The sequence below is a fragment of the Terrapene carolina genome, unplaced genomic scaffold (genome assembly GCF_002925995.2).
Source record: "Terrapene carolina triunguis isolate 2854851 unplaced genomic scaffold, T_m_triunguis-2.0 Scaffold84, whole genome shotgun sequence".
Taxonomy (NCBI): domain Eukaryota; kingdom Metazoa; phylum Chordata; order Testudines; family Emydidae; genus Terrapene; species Terrapene triunguis.
Window position 1 is genome coordinate 25,352,949 of NW_020664435.1, and position 21,515 is coordinate 25,374,463.

General features: G+C 34.4%; 1 protein-coding gene across 2 annotated transcripts in view; it reads right to left on the minus strand.

The window, feature by feature from the left end:
* Nucleotides 1–21,515, minus strand: part of PHF14 (PHD finger protein 14) — a 277,173-nt gene that overhangs the window by 96,143 nt on the left and 159,515 nt on the right. For both annotated transcript variants that reach the window (XM_024206092.3, XM_024206090.3), the window contains exon 17: nt 2,414–2,531. In XM_024206092.3, the coding sequence (XP_024061860.2) occupies nt 2,414–2,531 (118 nt within the window). The remainder of the gene's footprint in view (nt 1–2,413; nt 2,532–21,515) is intronic.

The window sequence follows — 21,515 nt, forward strand, 5'->3', positions numbered from 1 at the left end:
CCAAAAAGACCACCCTTTATTGCGGGGGGAAAAGCTCTAGAATTCATAAATATTTATTGGCTGTTGAAATATATGCAAGGTATTATGTGTAAATTATATACTATAAAACAAGACCACAGATTGAAATTGGAAAAGAAAGAAAACATTAAGCCTTTTAAAATTATTTTCATATAAAAGAAGGACTGTACGAAAAGTTTAATTCAGTTAACATGATCTTGTTAGACACAATGTAGCGTACTAGATTACAGAAAAATATGATATGCTAAAAATAAAGACATCTCTTAATATGGACAGCAACATAGCTTTTTTTCAATAGTTTCTTTACACAGCTTTGCAAGAAAAAATTATTTGTTAAGTAACTAAACAAAGCCACAAGGAGTCCCCATAAGACAACTTTCTCAGTACCTATCATATTTGTCATTTTCTCATTCAAACATAATTAAAATTGGCTACGTTTAAAATAGTGTAATAAATCAGACTTAATTGTTAAATATTAATTTTAAGAATGGGTCTTTATGAATTAAAAATGAAAATCAGTCTCAATAATAAACATCTTGTTTGGTATATTTTTAAATGTGAAGTCATCCTTAACATAACTACAGTAAATATCGGTGGTCACTGTAGCTTGTAAATTCAATTTTATTTTTTCAAAACATTTCATCTTACATCAAAATATCTAAAAATTAACACACTTTACAGAAAATTAAATAATGTTGAATTAATTTTCATGGTAAATTATTCAGCAAGCATAGCAGTTTATCTGCGTAGTTTGGCCAGCTAGGCCAAATACACATTTAGAGTTTCAAAAAGTGCCCATTTGCAAAAACACTGAAAAAATAGCAGGCAGAACATTTTAACTAATGTTATAAAGAAACCCTTTTGGTTTAAGAGGTGACAGGAATTCAATATCAATTATAATTCACTCCAGGAGTGACCATTGTATTTAAGTGGTATTCAAGAAAGACTGCTTGATGTCCAAACTATAGTTGACAGCTAATTTCCAATGTCCATCTTTGTATCTTCCTGAGGAAGAATGATTTGATTAACGTCCAGCAAAGCAGAGTATTTTATTTTTCCAATTGTAAAAGGACACCAGCAACTTGAAAATCCTATTTCTGCCTGAAAAATTTTATGTCTACATTAAAAACAACAAGGAGCCCGGTGGCATTTTAAAGACTAACAGATTTATTTGGGCATAAGATTTTGAGGGTAGATTCTGAAGAAGTGGGTTTTTTACCCACAAAAGCTTATGCCCAAATAAATCTTAGTCTTTAAGGTGCCACTGGACTCCTCGTTGTTTTTGTGGATACAGACTAACACGGCTACTCCTCTGATACTTGGTACCATATCTACTTTAGTTATAAATAACTATACACCTAGGAAAGATTATTAGAAGCTAAAGAAGATAGTAGAAAAAGATCCTCTATTTTTTGTTTGTTAACTTTGAGTGTTTGATAGCATTTTCTTTATAGTCCATTTCCCTATGTAATCAGTTATTCGGTCACTTTATCTCTTCCTGACAATACCCTAATAAGCAACAACAGGCAGCAGAAAAGCTTATGAAATTTAACAGATTTTTTAAAAAGCTCTTATTTTAATGATGCCCTATCAGAAAATGGATATTTTTTAAAATAGTCACTTTAAAGAAAAATCAAGATGACAGTGTCTCTTTAAAGTATCCAGAGGGTGTTGGCAACCATGCCAACACTAAAGAAACTAATGTTCAGGAAAATGGTAATAAACTAAACCAAACCCAACAAAAAGTCCTATGTTCTTTGCAGGATAACAACACAGAAGTCGATGATTGTTGGTAGTGTTAATATAACAATGTTTCAGTAGTGAGAATTTTAAGTTCAAACAAATTTAGAATGTTATTCCTTACAAATATCCTTCATGCTAACCTAATAATGTCCCTCACAATTGATTTACACTGGAAAAAACAAAAACAAAAAATGTAGACTTTCAAATCTTTCATGAATACATTTTTAAATGAATTTACTATTAACCATGCCGTCACAGGTTATGGTTTATATTATTAAAATATTAAAATATCTGACTGCTTATAATGGGGCAAAGAATGATATGGTATTTTAACTTAATACTTTGGGCTTATATATTTGGGGGTCACCACCATCATGTAATAAGAAAATATTTAAGAGGAATAATAAACTCTCCTTTATCGAGACAATTAACACAATTTCCATTTTGCATTTTTCTCTCCTTCAGTTAAAGCCAAGATGAAATCCTCGTAGTGTGACCTTTAACTGTGTAGAATTAAATGTCTGTTTCCCAATGCAGATCTATGCAAAGTGTTCAAACACAAACTCAAGATGAGAAACTATGCAATGATTTCCTCAAAAAGGCTATGCAAAACCAGAACTCCTCTGTGTTTTCACAGACTGAATTAACTTACTTTAGAGGAAGTAGAATCACACTCTTGACAAATCCATCCATAGCCTGTCTGTTTTGGAGATTTTTTCAAAGGAGGTTCCAGACAACCAAAATGGTAGCAGAGCCTGCATTCATCACACCTGCAGGAGAAACAGATATATTGTGTTTCTTCGTAAATTAAATCAAGCCACTCTATAAGCACTTTGGGATAGTTCACCCCATGGAAAACTTACCCCCAAATCTCCGAATCATTAGTTTGGATTAAAACAGATATTTTCAGGAAGGGTGATTTACATGTACACTCACACATTTCAAGTATGTTTCTATTTAATTTGGAATATTCTCATGCAGAAATGCAGGAGGCCGCTATGTATTTTCTGTATATTTATGATTTGCAGAATTTAGTACACTTTCCAGCTAACAGAACTTTTTACATTATGGATCTTCCATGTCTGCCAACATATCTAGTAATTCAAACATGTTTACAATTGCTTGAATGATTTTTTTTAAATCGTGACTTTGTAACCAATAAATAAAATCTGCACAATAATGTGAGATTCTTTTAGTAAGAATTTGAAAAGGTCATTCAGTTAAAACATTTTGCTGTCATCTTTCATTTATAACTGACAAAAAGTGTACCCTGTACACATCATAATTCTGAGTTTATCAACAAGCTTTTTGATCATGTTTTGTGCCAGGTACAACCCACAGACAACAGTCTGAAATATCTATCATAACTATTCTTTGTTCAGACATTCTTAGTCTACTGCCACTGAAGAAGCATTTGCTATACTGCAGTGCTTAATGAAAGGAGTCTTACATCAGACAGTACAACAATATGCTCAAGAGGAAAAAAGAATTTAACAGCAAATAATGGAGATTCATACATCTTATTGAAGTGGTTGTCTTCATCACTTTTTTGCATAGACCCCGTGATCTTTTGTTCAAACGGGAAAGCTTTTTGAAAACTAATTTTGTCAGATTCCTTTTATTTATTCCATTTAAGTGTCTCAAATGTTTGAATTAAAGCCTCATAAGCCAGGAAATCCACAAATAAGAAGCTAGCAAAGCAAATTTAAGAAACCCTCATACTGTAGCAAGGTGCAGAATGCAGAATTATTTTTTTTAAACATAAATGGCACAGTGTGCTACTTATCAGACCAAGAATAACAATATATTTTAATAAATTATTAACAGTACACAAAGCACATAACAAAAAGAGGATTAAACAAAAGGAATGCACTAAAATATTTGAAAAGGAAAACTCCATATAAAAATATAACCAATTTGGGATAGTATTTGGTTAACCTAAACAAGTATTTTTCTAGCATTACCGCAGAGGGTGCACATTCTGGAATTGTCTCCTTTTTTATGTAGTCATATAGAGCATGATCACTGGTACAGGTGAAATCTCTGTTCTGCCAAGATCCTTTATTAGTAATGCCTTTTTACACTATTACCTACTTCCATATGGACACTCTGGGCACTAACAAGAGTTTTGCCTGCTTAAGGAATGCAAGACTGGGCCTAAAAGATATTTTTACATTGGCATACATCATAATGAAAACAGTACCCTGCATAGCACTTACTATGTTAAACTGTATCTTTGCCTGATTGTAGTATAAGCCCTATGACTACAAAATAAAAACTTAACGGGGCTTTTAAAATCAATTCCATAATAAAAGATATTAAGAGCAGTATAATTATAACCATGTTGTAAACATTTTGTTTAGTCACTGGATAGATAATTATTAGTAGCATAACTAGAAATATAAACAATTAAAAAAATCTTGCAAAGGCATATTACCAAATAAATAAATAGAAGGGGGGAAGGATTGTTAATGATGAGAGATGGGAATATAAGAGCCTGGACTCCTGAATCCTTTTCCTGGCTTTGCAAATGATTTTTGTGACCTTCGATAAGTCACTTAACCTCCTTGTGCCTCAGTTTCTGCCTCTGAAAAGAAGTGTAATATTCCTAATCTATTTCACAGAAATGTCTTGAAGTTTATCTTGGAAACCCTTACACTTGTGAGCAGTGCCTACACACAAGTATTCTAACTGAATTCCTCCTTTCTGTCAAACATTTAGAGATCTTCCAATATGTAAATGATATTTTATCAGACTTATTTTCAACTAATTTAATAAATACATTTCAAAAGGATTCTACTGGATCCTACAATCTACAAATGTCAGAATATTAGTCATTTCAGCACAACCTACACAGATTCTGTTAGCAGACTGTTTGTAATAGCACAGCAGTATGGGAGAATAGTTGTAACAGAAATGTTCTATTTAAAAGAAAACAATCTTTCCTCTTCAAAATCATGCTTTAAAATCTCTAATTTGGACGGAGGGGAAACATCTTTCATCCAGAATGCCCAATATTCTGATTTTACTTTAAGCCATGTTTCAAAAGTCATCCAGTAAATCTACATAAGGTGGGGTGAAATGACTATAACATTATGAGAGAAGCTATAGGTTGCAGGATCCTAAAGCCAAGTTTTGTTCTTGTAGTCAATTGAATTTTCTTTTCCCATCATTTTATTTTGTCTGTAAAGAACAATATTCTCATGTTTTTCTTGTATATGTATATACTAAATTAAAAACTTCAATATAAAAAAGTTTCCAGAGACTAAGTGTTTGTTTTTTTATTTAAATATATATATACACAAAACTGGTGAGAGCATGTGGATGATAAAATCATCCTCATATACCACACACCGTTCAAATGTGAAAGTATCACGTGATGCATATTTACAAAATGATAACCATAAATTGTGAAACATTGCTTTTATATTGTTTTTTATAAAAATATATTCTGGTACAGTAGAACCTAAATTTGATCTTTTAAAAATATGAATATAAAAGAGCTCCCTTAGTGAAAAAAGCATAGTAAAATGCTAAATGTACTGTGCAAATGATAGGTAAATTAAAATAAATTTAGTTGTTTAAAAAAAGATGACCTGCTAGGCACAAAACTATGATTATCCGAATATCCTTTCCATTGATTCCAATGGGAATTTGACCATTGACTTCTATAGCAGCTGGACTAGACTCTACCAGTGTTAATATGGTGAGATGGTAGGATACAGTCTACATTTCTGGTACATTTCTGATAAAATGAAAGATCTACTAATGAGAATATTTTACTACTGGACCATCTGCCTGGCAGCACTGTTGTGTGATACATTTTTGGTGATTGAGCTTCAAATTCTTGGAGAAAAAGGGACAGCTCACACACATTTCAGCTCTGTAAAGAATACACTTGTTCCTCCTTGATGAATTATAGTCTAGCATTGGCACCAGCATTGGAGGAAACCTGGTCAGTTATCATATGCCTGTCAGTTAGGTTACAAAGACAACTGGCAAAATGAGTATTAAGGTCTGCAATATGAACCATATACTATGGTCTAGGGTCCTAGTCAAATGAGGAGATGGAAAACGTACTGTCAGATCCAGAAACAGAAACTAAACAAACTATAACATGACTTTAAAACTTTAAAGTTATGTGAATTTGTTGGTTGTGAAAGATGACAAGTTAATAGTCCAGGAACTTTGCAGTAGTCATGTTCACAGAACAGGTGGAGCATAGATACCAACAGTGCACGCTTCCCTACACTACCCAGAGAAATGTGCCTCAGACATGATCTTGTGGGAACTCTTCTAGAGGCGAATAGATAGTTATGTACTTGGCTTCTCTGCTAGGGTTATAAACAAGCTGGCTAGCACACGCTGCTTTCTATATATGTATAATATTGGTTTAGCAATGTATATCCTCCGTAGTTTAGACCGGGGTGTCCAACCTACGGCCCATCAGAGCATGTCATAAGGCCGAGGGCATTCTTCAACACAATATACTAAAGATTGATTCATTAGCGTTTTGTCATCTTTACATCATTTTAGTTTACACAAGTGTGTAAATAGACAACACTGTACTTAGAAACAACCTATATAAACACATACAAAACAAGCTGAACTTAAAATATAAATCAATACATGTGACTTTAAATCTTATTAAAATATATAGAAATCTATTTGGTTCAAACAAGCTTGTGCTTAGGTTTATGTGGCCCTCCTGTGTAATAAGGTTGGGCACCGCTAGTTTAGAAAAAATATTAACCATGTGCATCAACGGTCAAATTTTCCAAAACGGGCACCCAAATTTTCATCCCCCACTATTTGAGGATAATTTACTGGCCATTATATGCCAAAGTATGTGATCTACAGGTGCAATTAAGTACACAGGCATCTCAGTGGTCTAAGAGTTGTACCCAGAACTTTGTGAAAACAAAAAATGGAGATCCTTTAAGGGTAGACTAAAAAACAAGCTCCTGATATTAAAATAGCTTTAACTGATATGGTGCTACCTACTATTGTCAATGCCTTTAACAAGATTCAAATCATGTTACATAACAAAATTAGGAAGTGCTTTGTTTTCCATTCCAAAAAGGAAGGCAGGTAATTAATTTTCTAATTTTACATGGAGAAAATACGGTAGATAAACTGAAGAAGGAAGGTGAAAATTTGTAGTAGTTAGATTAATAAGTTAAATAATAAAGGAAATGGTAGCAATTGAAAGGAAATATTGTTCATGTGTAAAAAATATAGAATGGAGCTCAAGAATCTCCTCATAGCAAGAGGCTGATTAGACAGTTCCATACCTGAAACACGTATGCTTTATTCTTTATTAAAGTGATCTCCATCTGCTCATGCCCTTGGAATTTTTTGAGCAGTATAGCCTGCTGTGTTCAAGCTCCACATAACTCTGTATTTTTCCCGTTCATAATTAACTAATTATGCTCTAATCAATAGTGTAGATCCTGATTTTACAATGTAAATCAGATAAATGAGATAATGGCTGGGGGTCAAACTCATTTTATTTACAAAGCTCAGCGCGCACATCCAATTTCATTACATCGCATCTACCCGCACAGGAGGGAATCTTATCAGCTGGCCTGCAGAAGTCTTAGAGTGAGTAGTGGGGAAAAAGACCTGTGCTTTTATAAAGGAACAGTGGATGCAGCGCATACCCATTACAGACACATTTGTAAGTCACCACAGTTAATATCATATAAATTTACAAAGAGCTGACTCAAGCAGAGTGAGAAAACCTATTTTGCATTCATAAGTCAGCAGTGCCCATCTATAGCTGTAAAAGTAATTACCTACAGTCCCTGAAACACAACATTAATAAGCTAATCTTTAAATTCAACTTCACATATATGCTTCAGAGACTACAGAAAATCTCTCTCACTTAAACGTGCACAGCATTGCACATTTTCTACAATGTCATGCAAAAGGGTACCATGTTAAAAAAAATCGCAATTAACTTTAGAATATATATACACATATTCATCTCTAAGGGTAAATCTATTTTATGGGAGGAGGATATACAACATTGCTAGAGCACGAGACAAATCTTTTGCATTAGAAGGGGCCTATCATACAGTCGTTCCTCAGGCAAAATTCCAATAGATTCAATCTAGAATTTTACAAACAATAAACTGTCAAATAAATGACTAGCCTGAGCTGTACGTTCACTCCACCACCCATCAGTTCAGAACTACAACGCTCCTGCAATTCCAACACCAGGGGTGTATTTAACTATCTCACTATGCTGCCTGGATTTCCCTCTGCATTGACTTATTCGGGCCCCATCTCCTAATTAGGCGTTCCTAATACTACACACACTGTGAAGGACAAACCACTAGGCTCTCCCACTTGCTGACTCAATATTTATCCTTAAATCCATGCCTGCCCAACACTGCTAGACCTCTCCTGAGTAGAGGCTCAAATGTGAACATGTGTACTACGTTTGTGATGTGCACAGAGACTAAACTAAAACTGACAGTTTTTCACTTATCTAAAGCTGAAGTTGAACCCAGGATCCAGAGATGAAAGGATAGTACCTTCTAGATTGCACTATCAAGCCGTATGTTTTCATTTTCTTTACCCAAAAAAGGACTCTGAGAAAAAATAAAATACTTTCGTCATGCAATATTCATCGGGCATTCTGCTCTTTAGACAACCATCCCCCAGGCATCTACTGAAAAATGTGGAAATATTTTCAATGCCTGCATTCCATAATCATTATATTGCATAATCATGTAACCCTACTTCATGGGTTCCAATGAAAGTTACTTTCATTTCGATGTGATCTGTACGTTTAGGTAACATGCCCTTCTTTAAATAAATACAAATTATGGGTCAAACAAAAAAGAAAAGAAAAGATAGATTACACAACTCCAACTGAAAGTATACAGGCCATATCCTCAGCATCCCTTGGCCTCCTTTCTACTGATCAGGCAGAAACCTGTCCCAATTAGGCAGCTGGGTATTACCCTGGTTTAGAGTAATCCCTGAATGGTGTAAAACTAGCACAGCTAGCTTTACATTACCTGCCCCTCTCCCTCTACCGTCCCAGTGTAAAGGAAAAGTGGTGTCCAAAGTGCCTTGCAGTCTAACCTGTACACCCATCCTCACCCACACACACCAAAGGTATCACCATGGATTAGTAAAGGCTCTGAACTTTTGGCCGTAATTTCAATTTAAGATTAATAAGGTACACATAACTTTCTGTCTACACAGTATTTCAAACCTATCACAACACACTTAAGGTATCAATTTTGGTTCTTTTTAAGGTGCCTATCACAATGGTGTTTAAGAGCTATATAATTGCCAATTATCTATACCACATAGGAGTAAATAGAAAACAAGCCTGCATCTATCAGGCATTTGTATAGTCAATTCCACTTAAAAAAAAAAGTTGTGTTTATAACCACACATTTTAAAAGTAAACATCTAGAGGCAAAGAAAAATCATGCATTGACTACCTTAACACAATTTTGGAAAGATATATTTTGTATATTTATAATATAAGACTCCCTAAACAGTCAGGGACACAAAAATCTCGTCTGTTCTATGAAATAAATGAACTCAAAGAAACTATTAAAAAGCATTTACAAATTAAAATGTAGAAATATTAGCAGAAAACCTGCTTCAACATATATGCAAGTTAACAGCATCCTTCTAGGGCAGAAGTGTGTGTTCACTTTTGTTATGAGGCAGCTGTGGTACATCATAAACTGTGCAACACACTATGGGTTCAAATTATATAGGGAATTCCATAAGTACATGCACACACAAGGGGAATTAAATGCATAGATACAATGTATGTGTCTCTCTACAAGCATGTGTGTCTCAAATATGCTGGGGTTATAAACTGTATATGATATATACCTACTGTATATGACCTGCTTTTATATTATTTTTAACCTAGATTGAGTAGTTCTATGAAGACAGGGTGCTAGAAAGATACATACTACATATTTTTCCTTCTGGGAGACAGAGGAAAGGGTGGTTGTATTTTTGTTTGTTTTGTATCCATTAAAATTAGACTCTGGAAACTCTTGTTTGTTACAGACAAACTATGAGCAGGTACTGTACTAAATTACTTCTCCCGGTCCTAACCTGTTACATCCACACTACTCCAAAAGTTTGGGCATTTCAGGAGTTCAAACTATTGTAATCAACTGTACTCAATTGCCTGGTGGTTGTGAACTACTGTAAGTGCCCACTAAGGATTAGAAGATCACCACTGAACATTTCAAGATATGAAATATGCAATATTTTACCTGGGTTTCCAGAGAGGAAAGGCAAATGAAATAACTCACTACATGAGAGAGAGTTGTACACCTTACCAAAATAAAGCCCCCAAACAACACAGCTGACAAGAAAAGTCATTATTCTATCTTCCAATGTTTTCATGTTTGCTAATCACCAATACATTTTCCTCATTCCGCATGAGACTGGAGCATATATTTCAGTTAAGTCAGTGTTTGCTAGCTATAAAATGGTTGTAGTAAATAATGCTTAACAGAACAGTCATTTCATAAACATGTACCTGAGTATCTATAGTATTGACGATGCTGGACCAGTGGAGGATGATTGGTTTAATAGAGTACTGAATACATATTTTGGGGGAGGGGCATCAATGGAAAAACACAGACAAAATTTACTGTCTCAAATTAAGAAATTTAAGTAATCTACCAATAACAAATGAAAATTTAAGGTAGCAAAAATTAAAACCAGGAAGTGGCACTCACTGTCTCACATTATGTCTTCAGAGAGAATAAAAGAATGCTGTACTGGGAACTGGAGGTGGTAACACAAAGGCTAATTATTAACCATATGTCACAGTACATTTTGTTTTCTAGTAAGATAATGTTAAAAAAAAAAAAAAGTCATTAGTAATTCCTAGCCAGACATTAAGTGGGGCCTGCATCATACACGATGAATTTTTTTTCTACTAACATAATGGCTGGATGTAATTTTCTCTAGTCACCTGTGTTTCTGAATTCTCCAAGAGTTGTATCTAAACTCCGTCCTCTCTTATCTAAAATGGCCTTCTGACTTGAAAACTGGACTCCCAAAATACACATTTCTTCAGTTAGGAGGAGCTTTGTGTGTGCCTTATGGCTAACGAACATTTATAAAATGTTAAAAAGAAAATCTTTTGACTTTTTTTTTTCAAAACAGTACAACTTGTTAGACACATCAAGTTAATTTTATTGAACATAATATCCAAACATGAGATGCCCTAATAAGATATGACTTTTAAATTAGTATACACCAATTTGTATTTTTCTCCTATCACTTAATACAGCATGTATCTTTTTTCTTTTATGTTTAAAATTTATTTTCAACTAAAAATATACCTTGATAGATGACAAAAACCCCCACCATAGATCAAGAAGTTCCAAGATGATATGTCACAAAGTTACAAGTATGATTACACTTGAACAGAGTTTTTTCCCAAGCAAGTTCAAGATGAAACAATGGAGATGTCTATATACTGCTGCTGTAGATTTAAGAACTTGATCAGTATAGTTTGTAGACCAAAATATTATGTCTGTATCTATCTGGAGGTACATGGACGTAGATGAAGATCTTTCAGATGGTATGCTGTGTGATCAGTTCTTCATTCATCCCCAACTTATATGGCAGTTTCATATTTAAATTAGAAAAAACAAAATCAAAAACCAAAACATACCTTGACCTGAACACCACAGCAAAATTAATCCAAGTAAGACAATGTTCAAATTTTCCTGTTTGTCTCAGCAGTGATCCAGAAAGCATGGATATATTTCTGTTCACTCGAACATTTGAAAGCGGAAACAATTAGTTCATGCTAATAAACACAAAATCAATTCTTCTGCAGCAAGGCTATTATTTCAAAATGAGAAAGTGTCAAGTGTTTTACAGGTCTGTTATTGCCACTGTACTGAAATAATCCTTTTACATAAACGTCTATCGTATGCCACAACACAGTATTTATATAGGAATATTCTTATTAAACTGCATATTAGTAGAGCAGCAGACTGATGGCAAAGCGCTGATTTTTTTAAAAGAAATCAATACCACCACAGAGGAACGAACACACAGTATTTAAGTCCCATAGGTTTCTGTCACTCTTCAATGAATCCAAGCACTGTATATCATCATTTGTCAAGGAAGCACAGGGGAATAAGACATTACTTAACAGGACAATTCTGACACAACATTTATCTGGTATTTTCCAACAATGGATATATCAAATGTTCCTGATTAGTGCAAAAAATGCAGACAAATTAACTGCCTTGTCAGTCCAAGTAACAAACCAATCAATTACATTCTAGCCAAACCTGACAAGCAAACTCAACTTTTTGTCACGATAAGCTTATGAAAAAGACAAGATAGCTGTTCTCCTTTACTTTATGTACTCTATTGAGAGTTTTCCACATTTTAAAATCACATTTCTAAAAGAGGTTTCCAGGATTGCCTCCGAGGATGAGCTGTGGTAGAGTTGTGTCTCATGAAGGGTATCTACACAGTAAAGTGATAAGAAAAGAATATTAACATTTAAGATCATAGCAGCTCTGCTCTGTGTCTTATGAAACATTTTAACACCACAGTAGATTTAAATAATATGTATGGTCAGATCCAAATAGATAGTTTAAGAGTAATGTCATACACATAAGCCTTTTTCTTTTCTAAGAGTCCAAACTTCAAACTGACTTGGGTTAAGTGTGGCATCCTTTTTGATTCTTTGCTCAGTGAAGTTCAAAAAGAAGAGAAGACTGCATAGGTTTCTGATCATAAAAGCAATGGCTTAGTTAAGACAGACAAACATGAACATGCAAGATAGCATTTTCCTCATAGGTGGAACTCTAAGCAATAATACATGACACAGTGTGCAGATAAACCAGATGCTTACACTTCTTGGGTGCATTGTTGCAGTTGCATGTTTGTTTTATAGAAAAAGTATCAGAAAATAGGCTTATTTACTTAATTTTTACTAAACATCCACTCTCAAGACAGAACAAACCCTTTCTTTAAAAAATAATCACTTTCTATTCAGAATTTGAGGTACTTAAAGTACTTTTAGTATCTCTTTTAAAAAATACTGCTTACATTACAAGTAATTAAGTGGAAAATGAGTAAAAAATGAGATTGTGTCAAAGAAAAATTACCACTTAAAGAAACAAACAGGAATGGTGTTGCAGTTTTCTAGCACCAATGTTCATTTAATGTTAGATTTAGGGGTTCATTCCTTTGAAGAGCAGGGGAGTAACGTATGTAAATCCACTTCATTCCTCCCTTCTCCCTTCATCTTGATGAACTGAGACATGGTTAGATCCTTAAATTAGCTGCACTGAGCCACAATGATTTTACTATTTAATGAATTAAGTTTTAATAACGACTCTGCACATCATACAGTACTGATGTAAAGCCAAACCAAGGCCACTAAAGGAGTACTCTAAAGTCTAAAGGATCTGCGGAGCAGGTCCAGGAAGCCTATAAAGAAAGTATATTTTAAATATGTTTTTAAAAAAATCTATGTACACTGTTAAAAGGCACTGGGTGACAGATCTAAACAGCGTATGCCTAGGAATAGCAAGACAGCAATTCTGCAACATAACGAATGTTTGTTACATATACATTAACAAAGAAAACTATTCCATTTAAAAACAAGCTTTATACTGCCTACTCTCTAATTTAATATTTACAGTATTTCCAAAATTGGGCTATGTCAACATATCTTTCACATCAAAAAGCCTCCACCTAATTTACTACAGGCTATTTAAGTAAACAATGGCTACTTATACATATAAGCAGCTCAAGCAACAATTGATTCATGTAAATGGAAGACAAAAAATATAACTGAGCAAACATACTAATGAGAACTCACGTTATCCACAAATAGCAATTGATTATCAACGTTACTGATTTGTGGAAACTCACAAAACATTTCTTCTGTGTCATTGTTATTAAAACTCTTGTCCACGGCTTGCTCATGAGAAACAGGGTGGATAAAAATCAATAATTAAAAACAAATAATAAAAATCAGATTTTTTAAATTTAAATCAGATTTGAATATAAATTAAATACAGATTAATTTTTAAAATAAACCTATTTAAAATTAAATTTTAAATTTGACAGCCTATGTTAAGGGCTAAGCTTATTATAATCTATTAAAATCATTTAAATTAAATACAAAAAAAATATTAAGCAGTACATGTTTGCTGCCAAGTTTTAAAGAAAATCAGATTTGGTGGAAGTACTAGAGTTTGCTGAGTGCTAAGCCAGCTTTTGACAGCAGTAGCATCATCTGCAGGTGCAGAGAGAATATTTTATTCATTTCAGTTTATTCAACTAGTTCAGTTTGATGACTAATTCATTCAAAAGTTAAGAAACCAATTAGGAGTCGAAAAAACAGAAAAGCTTGTTTTTCCTCTTCCAATTTATGAGCAAACACTACGTCTGGGGGGTAAAATCTACTAGTTCTAAAATCTTGAAAGACAGTGTCCAGAAACAATCAGTTCAATAAACTAACTACAGATAATACTCCCTTTGTTTAATATATCAGTTAGCTTTAAATGAAAAACAAGTTTTGATAAATATTTTTTCTTATGTATCCAGCACATTTAAGGTAGTTTAATTTTTAAAAAATATTAAAATTCTGTTTTTGTGCATTTTAAGTAGCATTTGAATTTACATCCAGCTAGAGACTGACACGAATCACAAGTAAAAATTAATAATAATCTATTACTAAGAAACGCATCATTCACCATTTTCTACAAAAGAAAAAATATCAATATTAAGAATCCGAATAAATGTAAGCTAACGTTTATCACTGCTTTAATAAATATGTATAGATAGCAAAAAGAGGCACCAGATTTAGTGTAAAAAGCTATATTTAGCAGCAAATCAACCAGTTTTAATGGTTGCTCGCCAATGAGAACCATCCTTTCTTTAGGAAAATAATTCAAAAGTACAAATGCAAAACATGATTAAAATAGATTATTTAAATCCAGGTTCCTGCTTGCTGATTTAAATGATGATTAATTTAACCCTGACACTGAGTGATGTGATGACTCTTCCCTTTGCCTTTCCCCTTACAATTTCATCTATCCCCAACCCTTACTGATCCAAACAACTAGTCCTTTTCTCTTGTCCCCTCACTGGCTTCCTCTCACTTACTACATCAACTTCAAATCCTTGTCTTCCACTTCAAGGGCCCTACTTAATCTAGCCACCCTATACATTTCCAGTCTGAGCTCCTCCTTGTTGAGATTATCAAAGATGACTGGTGGATTTAGCCACAGAACTCATATTTCCATCCGTGCCTGGAGAAGTGAGGACTTGCTAGGCAGGAGAATCTGAAATGGAAATATGAGTTTCCCAGACTTTCCAGTCAGTGGATGAGGCAACAGCAGGCCAGAAAAGCAGTGTTGTTTTTTTTTTGTGGGGGGAAGATGGGGAAGAGGGAGGAGAGGTATTATAGCCAGGCAGGTTCCCTATATACCTCTGTTCCTTTAAAGGAACCTGTTGACTTCCCCTACCCTCCATGGCAGAAAGGAAAAAGCTGAATCCCTTTCTCTCTCTCTCCTCCCTGTCCAGGGAATAAGGGAAGAAAGAAACAACCTGCCACACACACACACACACACCTGTCCATATCAGCTCTCTCTTCCCCTAATCAGGTAAAAAATATGTAGTTTTTGTGTAAAGTCTCTTGAAATTACCTTAAATCTTCTCAAATACAGGAAATTGAATTGACCGGGATATTTTGATATTTTTCCAGGAAAAGCACCTCCGGCCCTTTTTATTAGTTCTTTTGCTGATAGAATGTATAGACAAGAGGAAGGGGGGAGTGCAAACTGAGGGGGGCGATAGTGAGTGATGCAGTACTCTGAGATGATAGTGGGAATCTCTTGTTTTTAGGAGGTGTAGAATTTTTGTTAGAGAGGATGTTTTGGGGCATTAGCTTGATTTCAATGATACACATACTTTCAAACTTAACTTTTTTCAACAAAACCTTTAAATGAGCATCCAAAATTTAAACTGGGTCTGTGCATGAGGTCCATAGAAGGTGCACTCTACTCCGACAGATCTTATGAGGTCCATTAAAGCTTGAAGCTACGCTTTTGTAAATCCTGACAAGTCCCTACATGCGTTTGGTGTTGTGGGGGAAATTATACATGGATGGGATATGATAGTAGTTGGCAGTGGAAGGGAATAGGATGGGGGTTGCCTTCAACCACAATGAACATTTTAAATGAAATTTGAAATCTAGAACTCACCATCTAGAGTTCATCATGAACAACTAACACATTTTAAAAGGTACTAGATACTAAGTGGTGCTGAAAATTATGTGAGTTAATATGTATTAAAAACTCACCTTTTTCTCCACTCTAGACAAGGTGATAGAGGCGATGAGTACCCACAATTCCCTGTTAAGTCAGTGGGTGTTGCCAGAGCTCAGACCGTCTAAAAATCAAGAATCTTACTAATTACAGATGCTCCCCGAATTATGCAAGCGTTCTGTTCTGGAACACCTTGCGTAACTCGAATTTTGCAGAAGTCGGAAACTTATCTCCGACCATTACGAAAAAAACCCCCAAAAAACAAAACAAAAAACCCTCCTATTTCTAGCTTACGGAACTTTTTCCGTAAACTTGGATTTGCGTATGTTGGGTTTACGTAACTCGGGGAGCGTCTGTAGTTAAAAAAAAAAAAAACAATGGTATGGAACGTGTCTCCTAAACCTAGCGAGTGTTAATTAATGAGATTCTTCTCACTATAGATTAATTGTAAACAATTACAAATATTTCCAGAATGGCTACAGAATACATATATAGTGATCAGTCTGAACAAAACACAAAAAGAAAAGAAAACAACAACAGCAAAAATCAATATTCACAGTAGCAACAAATACACATCATAACATCTCAGGTACAGATGGAAACTAAATCTCAGCCACACTTGGGTGGTAATGGTTAGTAAATACTAACCTTTTAAAGGTGGTCAATGTATCCCCACATTTAATAAATATGCTAACTGAGGCAAACAAATGCAATAGTCTATCGATTTATAGGATTATGTGTTTCAAACACTACACTATTCCACTTTAGAATAAGTACACTGTACTTCTAGAACTATTTCAAAATTTTAAAAAAGTCACAGACCCACATATAAGAATAAAATAAAATATAGATATCAGACCATTCCTTCAATGTGAGAAGTACAGTTTTCCTTCATTCTGCAATATCTTTGTGAACAAAAGCTTCTGAGGACCAATGGAAAGAAATTCAGTCAATACACTCAATACTCTACACGAAACCCAGCTTTCTCTTTTAAGAGACTGCATTTACAGAACTTGTCACAACAAGGTCCTTGATGTTATCGAAGCAATTTTAAGATACTTTAATCACTGGCAAAACTGAGTAACCTGACAAGAGAAATTTGGGCCAGAAAGATTTCAGTCACTTGAAAGGAAGGTTATTGACTGATGTAATTTCATTTGGATGTGACTGAATCCAATTGATTTGGTTTTTGCTATGCATATCTCCCTTCTGCAGCTGTCTCTGTCTATCTGATTCAATGTGCAATTGCAGGGAGTGCCTATCCATTTTCACTGAAAGCAAAACCTCTCCTTCCACCTGCTATTATTTAGAATGAGTACACTGAGAGCATCTTCAAGTTTAATCTCGCTATACTCACTGTAAAGAAAAGTATGTTCAGATGAATAGTTGCCTATGAATCTGACCAAATTTGGTGACTGTTGGTGTATTTACGGTAGTTAAAATGACAAGCAGTCGGTGCATAAGCAATTTTTCATTAGTACCTCATCAAGACTCCAAGTTAGGGTTTGTATAGTATGAGGCCATAAGACAGTATGAAATTAATTCTCAATCCTGATTGCACAATATCAAATACCAAATGTGACCAGGCATAGTCACAGCTGAGTACTTTGAATACATTAAAATGAAAACAAAAACACAAAAACTGGGGGTGGAGGGTAGTTGTAGGCAGCAAGTTTCCAAATATGTAAACACAAATAAATTATCTAAACATGAAATTAAATATCCCATTACAAACTCTGTTTTTACAATAGCTTCAAATAATTAAGGAGGTGTTGGTAGAGGCTCTGCATTTAAGGTTATGTTACAGCAAGATACAATCCATTTAACACTTTAGGGGCAAATCATGGCCAGGCTTTTAAAGCAACGCAAGATGGAAGTGAGGTGAAAGACACCCCTTTAGTCTGGCTTTCTACATCACAGGTAGCAGAGCTGGAGATAAAGTAGATTTTGCACAGCTGTTGCTCCCCATTCCTGTGTGCAGGTAGATATGAGAAGACAGGGAGTGGACAGAGCCTTGGTTACACTCTCCCAAGTTGCAGCCAGTGCAGTGAAGTTAGCAGTCTAGTGAATGCAAACTTTGGAAGCTCTAAGCCTGTCACCCCTCTTGGGGGAACAGAGAGGATATGGCGATTGTCTAAATCCTCCCCTCATGCCGGGATGGCTCTAACTAGCTCTGGGAGGATCCATAGTCACAATATATTCTTTAATGACTGAATTTTCTCCAAAATTTGGTACAATAACTCTTTAGAAAACAACTGAATTTTCAACGTAATTTTTTAAAGTTTATTACCTTTTACAGAGCAAACATTTAAAAATCGTGACATCATCTCAGACACTAAATACTTTTGTTAATTTAAAACTAGGGCTGTCAATTAATCAGAGTTAACTCATGCAATTAATGCAAAAAATTAATCACAATTAAAAAAATTAATTGCAATTAACTGCAGTTTTAATCTCGCTGTTAATAGAATACCAATTGAAATTTATTAAATATTATGTTTTTCTACATTTTCATATATATTGTATTGTGTTGTAATTAAAATCAAAGTGTATATTATTTTTATTACAAATATTAGCACTGTAAAAATGATAAACATAAGAAATCGTATTTTTAGGGCTGTCAAGCAATTAAAAAAATTAATCGCGAATAATCACACTGCGAAATAATAATAGAATACCATTTATTTAAATATTTTTGGATGTTTTCTACATTTTCAAATATATTGATTTCAATTACAACACAGAAAAAGTGTACAGTGCTCACTTTATATTAATTTTTGATTACAATATTTGCACTGTAAAAAAACATCAGAAATAGTATTTTTCAATTCACCTAATACAAGTACTGTAGTGCAAACTCCTTATCATGAAAGTTGAATTTACAAATGTAGAATTATGTAAAAAAAAAAAAAAAAAAACTGCATTCAAAAACAAAACAATGTAAAATTTTAGATCCTGCAAGTCCACTCGGTCCTACTTCTTGTTAAGCCAATCGCTCAGACAAACAAGGTTGTTTACATTTTCAGGAGATACTACTGCTCGATTCTTGTTTACAATGTCATCGGATAGTGAGAACAAGTGTTCTCATGGCACTGTTGTAGCCGGAATCACAAGATATTTATGAGCCAGATGCACTAAAGATTCATATGTCCCTTCATGCTTCAACCACCATTACAGGAGACATGCGTCCATGCTGATGATAGGTTCTGCTCGATAAGAATCCAAAGCAGTGCGGACCGACACATGTTCATTTTCATTATCTGAGCCAGATGTTACCTGCACAAGGTTGATTTTCTTTTTTGGTGGTTCGGGTTCTGTAGTTTCCACATTGGTGCATTGCTCTTTTAAGACTTCTGAAAGCATGCTCTACACCTTGTCCCTCTCAGATTTTGGAAGGCACTTCAGATTCTTAAACCTTGGGTCGAGTGCTATAGCTATCTTTAGAAATCTCACATTGGTACCTTCTTTGCGTTTTGTCAAATTTGTAGTGAAAGTGTTCTTAAAATGAACAACATGTGCTGGGTCATCATCTGAGACTGCAATAACATGAAATATATGGCAGAAAGTGGGTAAAACAGAGCAGGGAACATAAATTCTCCCCCAAGGAGTTCAGTCACAAATTTAATTAACACATTATTTTTTTAACAAGCGTCATCAGCATGGAAGCATGTCTTCTGGAATGATGGCCGAAGCATGAAGGGCCATACAATTGTTTAGTATATCTGGCACGTAAATACCTTGCAATGCTGGCTACAAAAGTGCCATGCAAATGCCTGTTCTCACTTTCTGGTAACACTGTAAATAAGAAGAGGGGAGCATTATCTCCTGTAAATGTAAACAATCTTGTTTGTCTTAGCGATTGGCTGAACAAGAAGTCGGACTGAGTGGATTTGTAGGCTCTGACGTTTTTACACTGCTTTGTTTTTGAGTGCTGTTATGTATAAAAAAAATCGACATTTGTAAGTTGCACTTTCACGACAAAGAGATTGCACTACAGTGCTTGTATGAGGTGAACTGAAAAATACTATTTCTTTTGTTTATCATTTTTACAGTGCAGATATTTATAATCAAAAATATACTCTTTGATTTCAATTACAACTCAATATATATTTTTACAAATACAATTACAAATACAACATATATGAAAATGTAGAAGAACATCCAAAATATTTAATAAATTTCAATTGGTATTCTATTGTTTAACAGTGCAATTAAAACTGATTAATTGTGATTAATTTTTTTAATCGTGATTACTTTGAGTTAATCGTGATTAATCTACAGCCCTAGTATTTTTCAATTCACCCTATACAAGTGCTTCCATGCTGATGACACATTAAAAAAATAATGCATTGTAAACAAGAAGCCGGCAGCATTATTTCCTGCACATGTAAACAAGCTTTTTTGTCTCAGTGATTGGCTGAACAAGAAGTAGGACTGAATGGACTTGCAGGTTCTAAAATTTTACATTGTTTTATTTTTGAATGCAGTCTTTTTTGTACATAATTCTACATCTGTAAATTCAACTTTCATGATAAAGAGATTGCACTACAGTACTTGTATTAAGTGAACTGAAAAATACTATTTCTTTTGTTTTTGTCAGTGCAAATATTTGTAATCAAAAATAAAGCGAGCACTGTACAGTTTGTATTCTGTATTGTAATTGAAATCAATATATTTGAAAATGTTGAAAACATCCAAAAACATTTAAATAAATGATATTCTGTTTCTGTTACAGAGCTGCAATATCCTATGTTCTAACAACTTGGGCTTAAACTCTCTCCCTGTCCTAGTTCTTATTAGTAACAAGAAGTCATGGAAGGGAGACCTGAAGCCTAAGTTGTCATATATTCAATTTGTAGGTGTGTTCCAAAGGGAGCTGTACTCCCTCTGACTAACCTTTAGTGATCTGTCAAGGTCTCACAGAATAAGGGTGGGTCTTCAGGTATCCTGGGCCCACACCATTTAGAACCTTGAAAATGTGGAACAAAACTCAGGATGATACTCTCTCAGTAATTCATGTTGCTTAGTAGGCACATTTTTGTCCCAGTTGCAGTTGTTTCAGGGCTGATACTTTCAAATCTAAATAAATTCCATTGTAATAATCCATTTGAAGGTAACAAAGGCATGTCTGACCAAAGTCATAATAATGATGATAATGACCATCAGCAGCACAGAAGGGGTCCAATCTGCTAGCCAAAGGTGATGGAACCCATTTCTTTCAAATACAATTAAACAAGAACTAATTGTCAGCACAAAATCAAACACCTGCAAACTAGTGTGATAATTTGTACATAAGTCTTCAACTGCTGGAGACAGCACACGATGGCAGCAAGATCTTCAAACTGTTTTCCTCTGCCTACAAACATAATCTCTATTTTATTATAGCTCTGTGACAGTAATCTTCCTGCAGGTTGCAAACAACAGAGCTGTGCAATA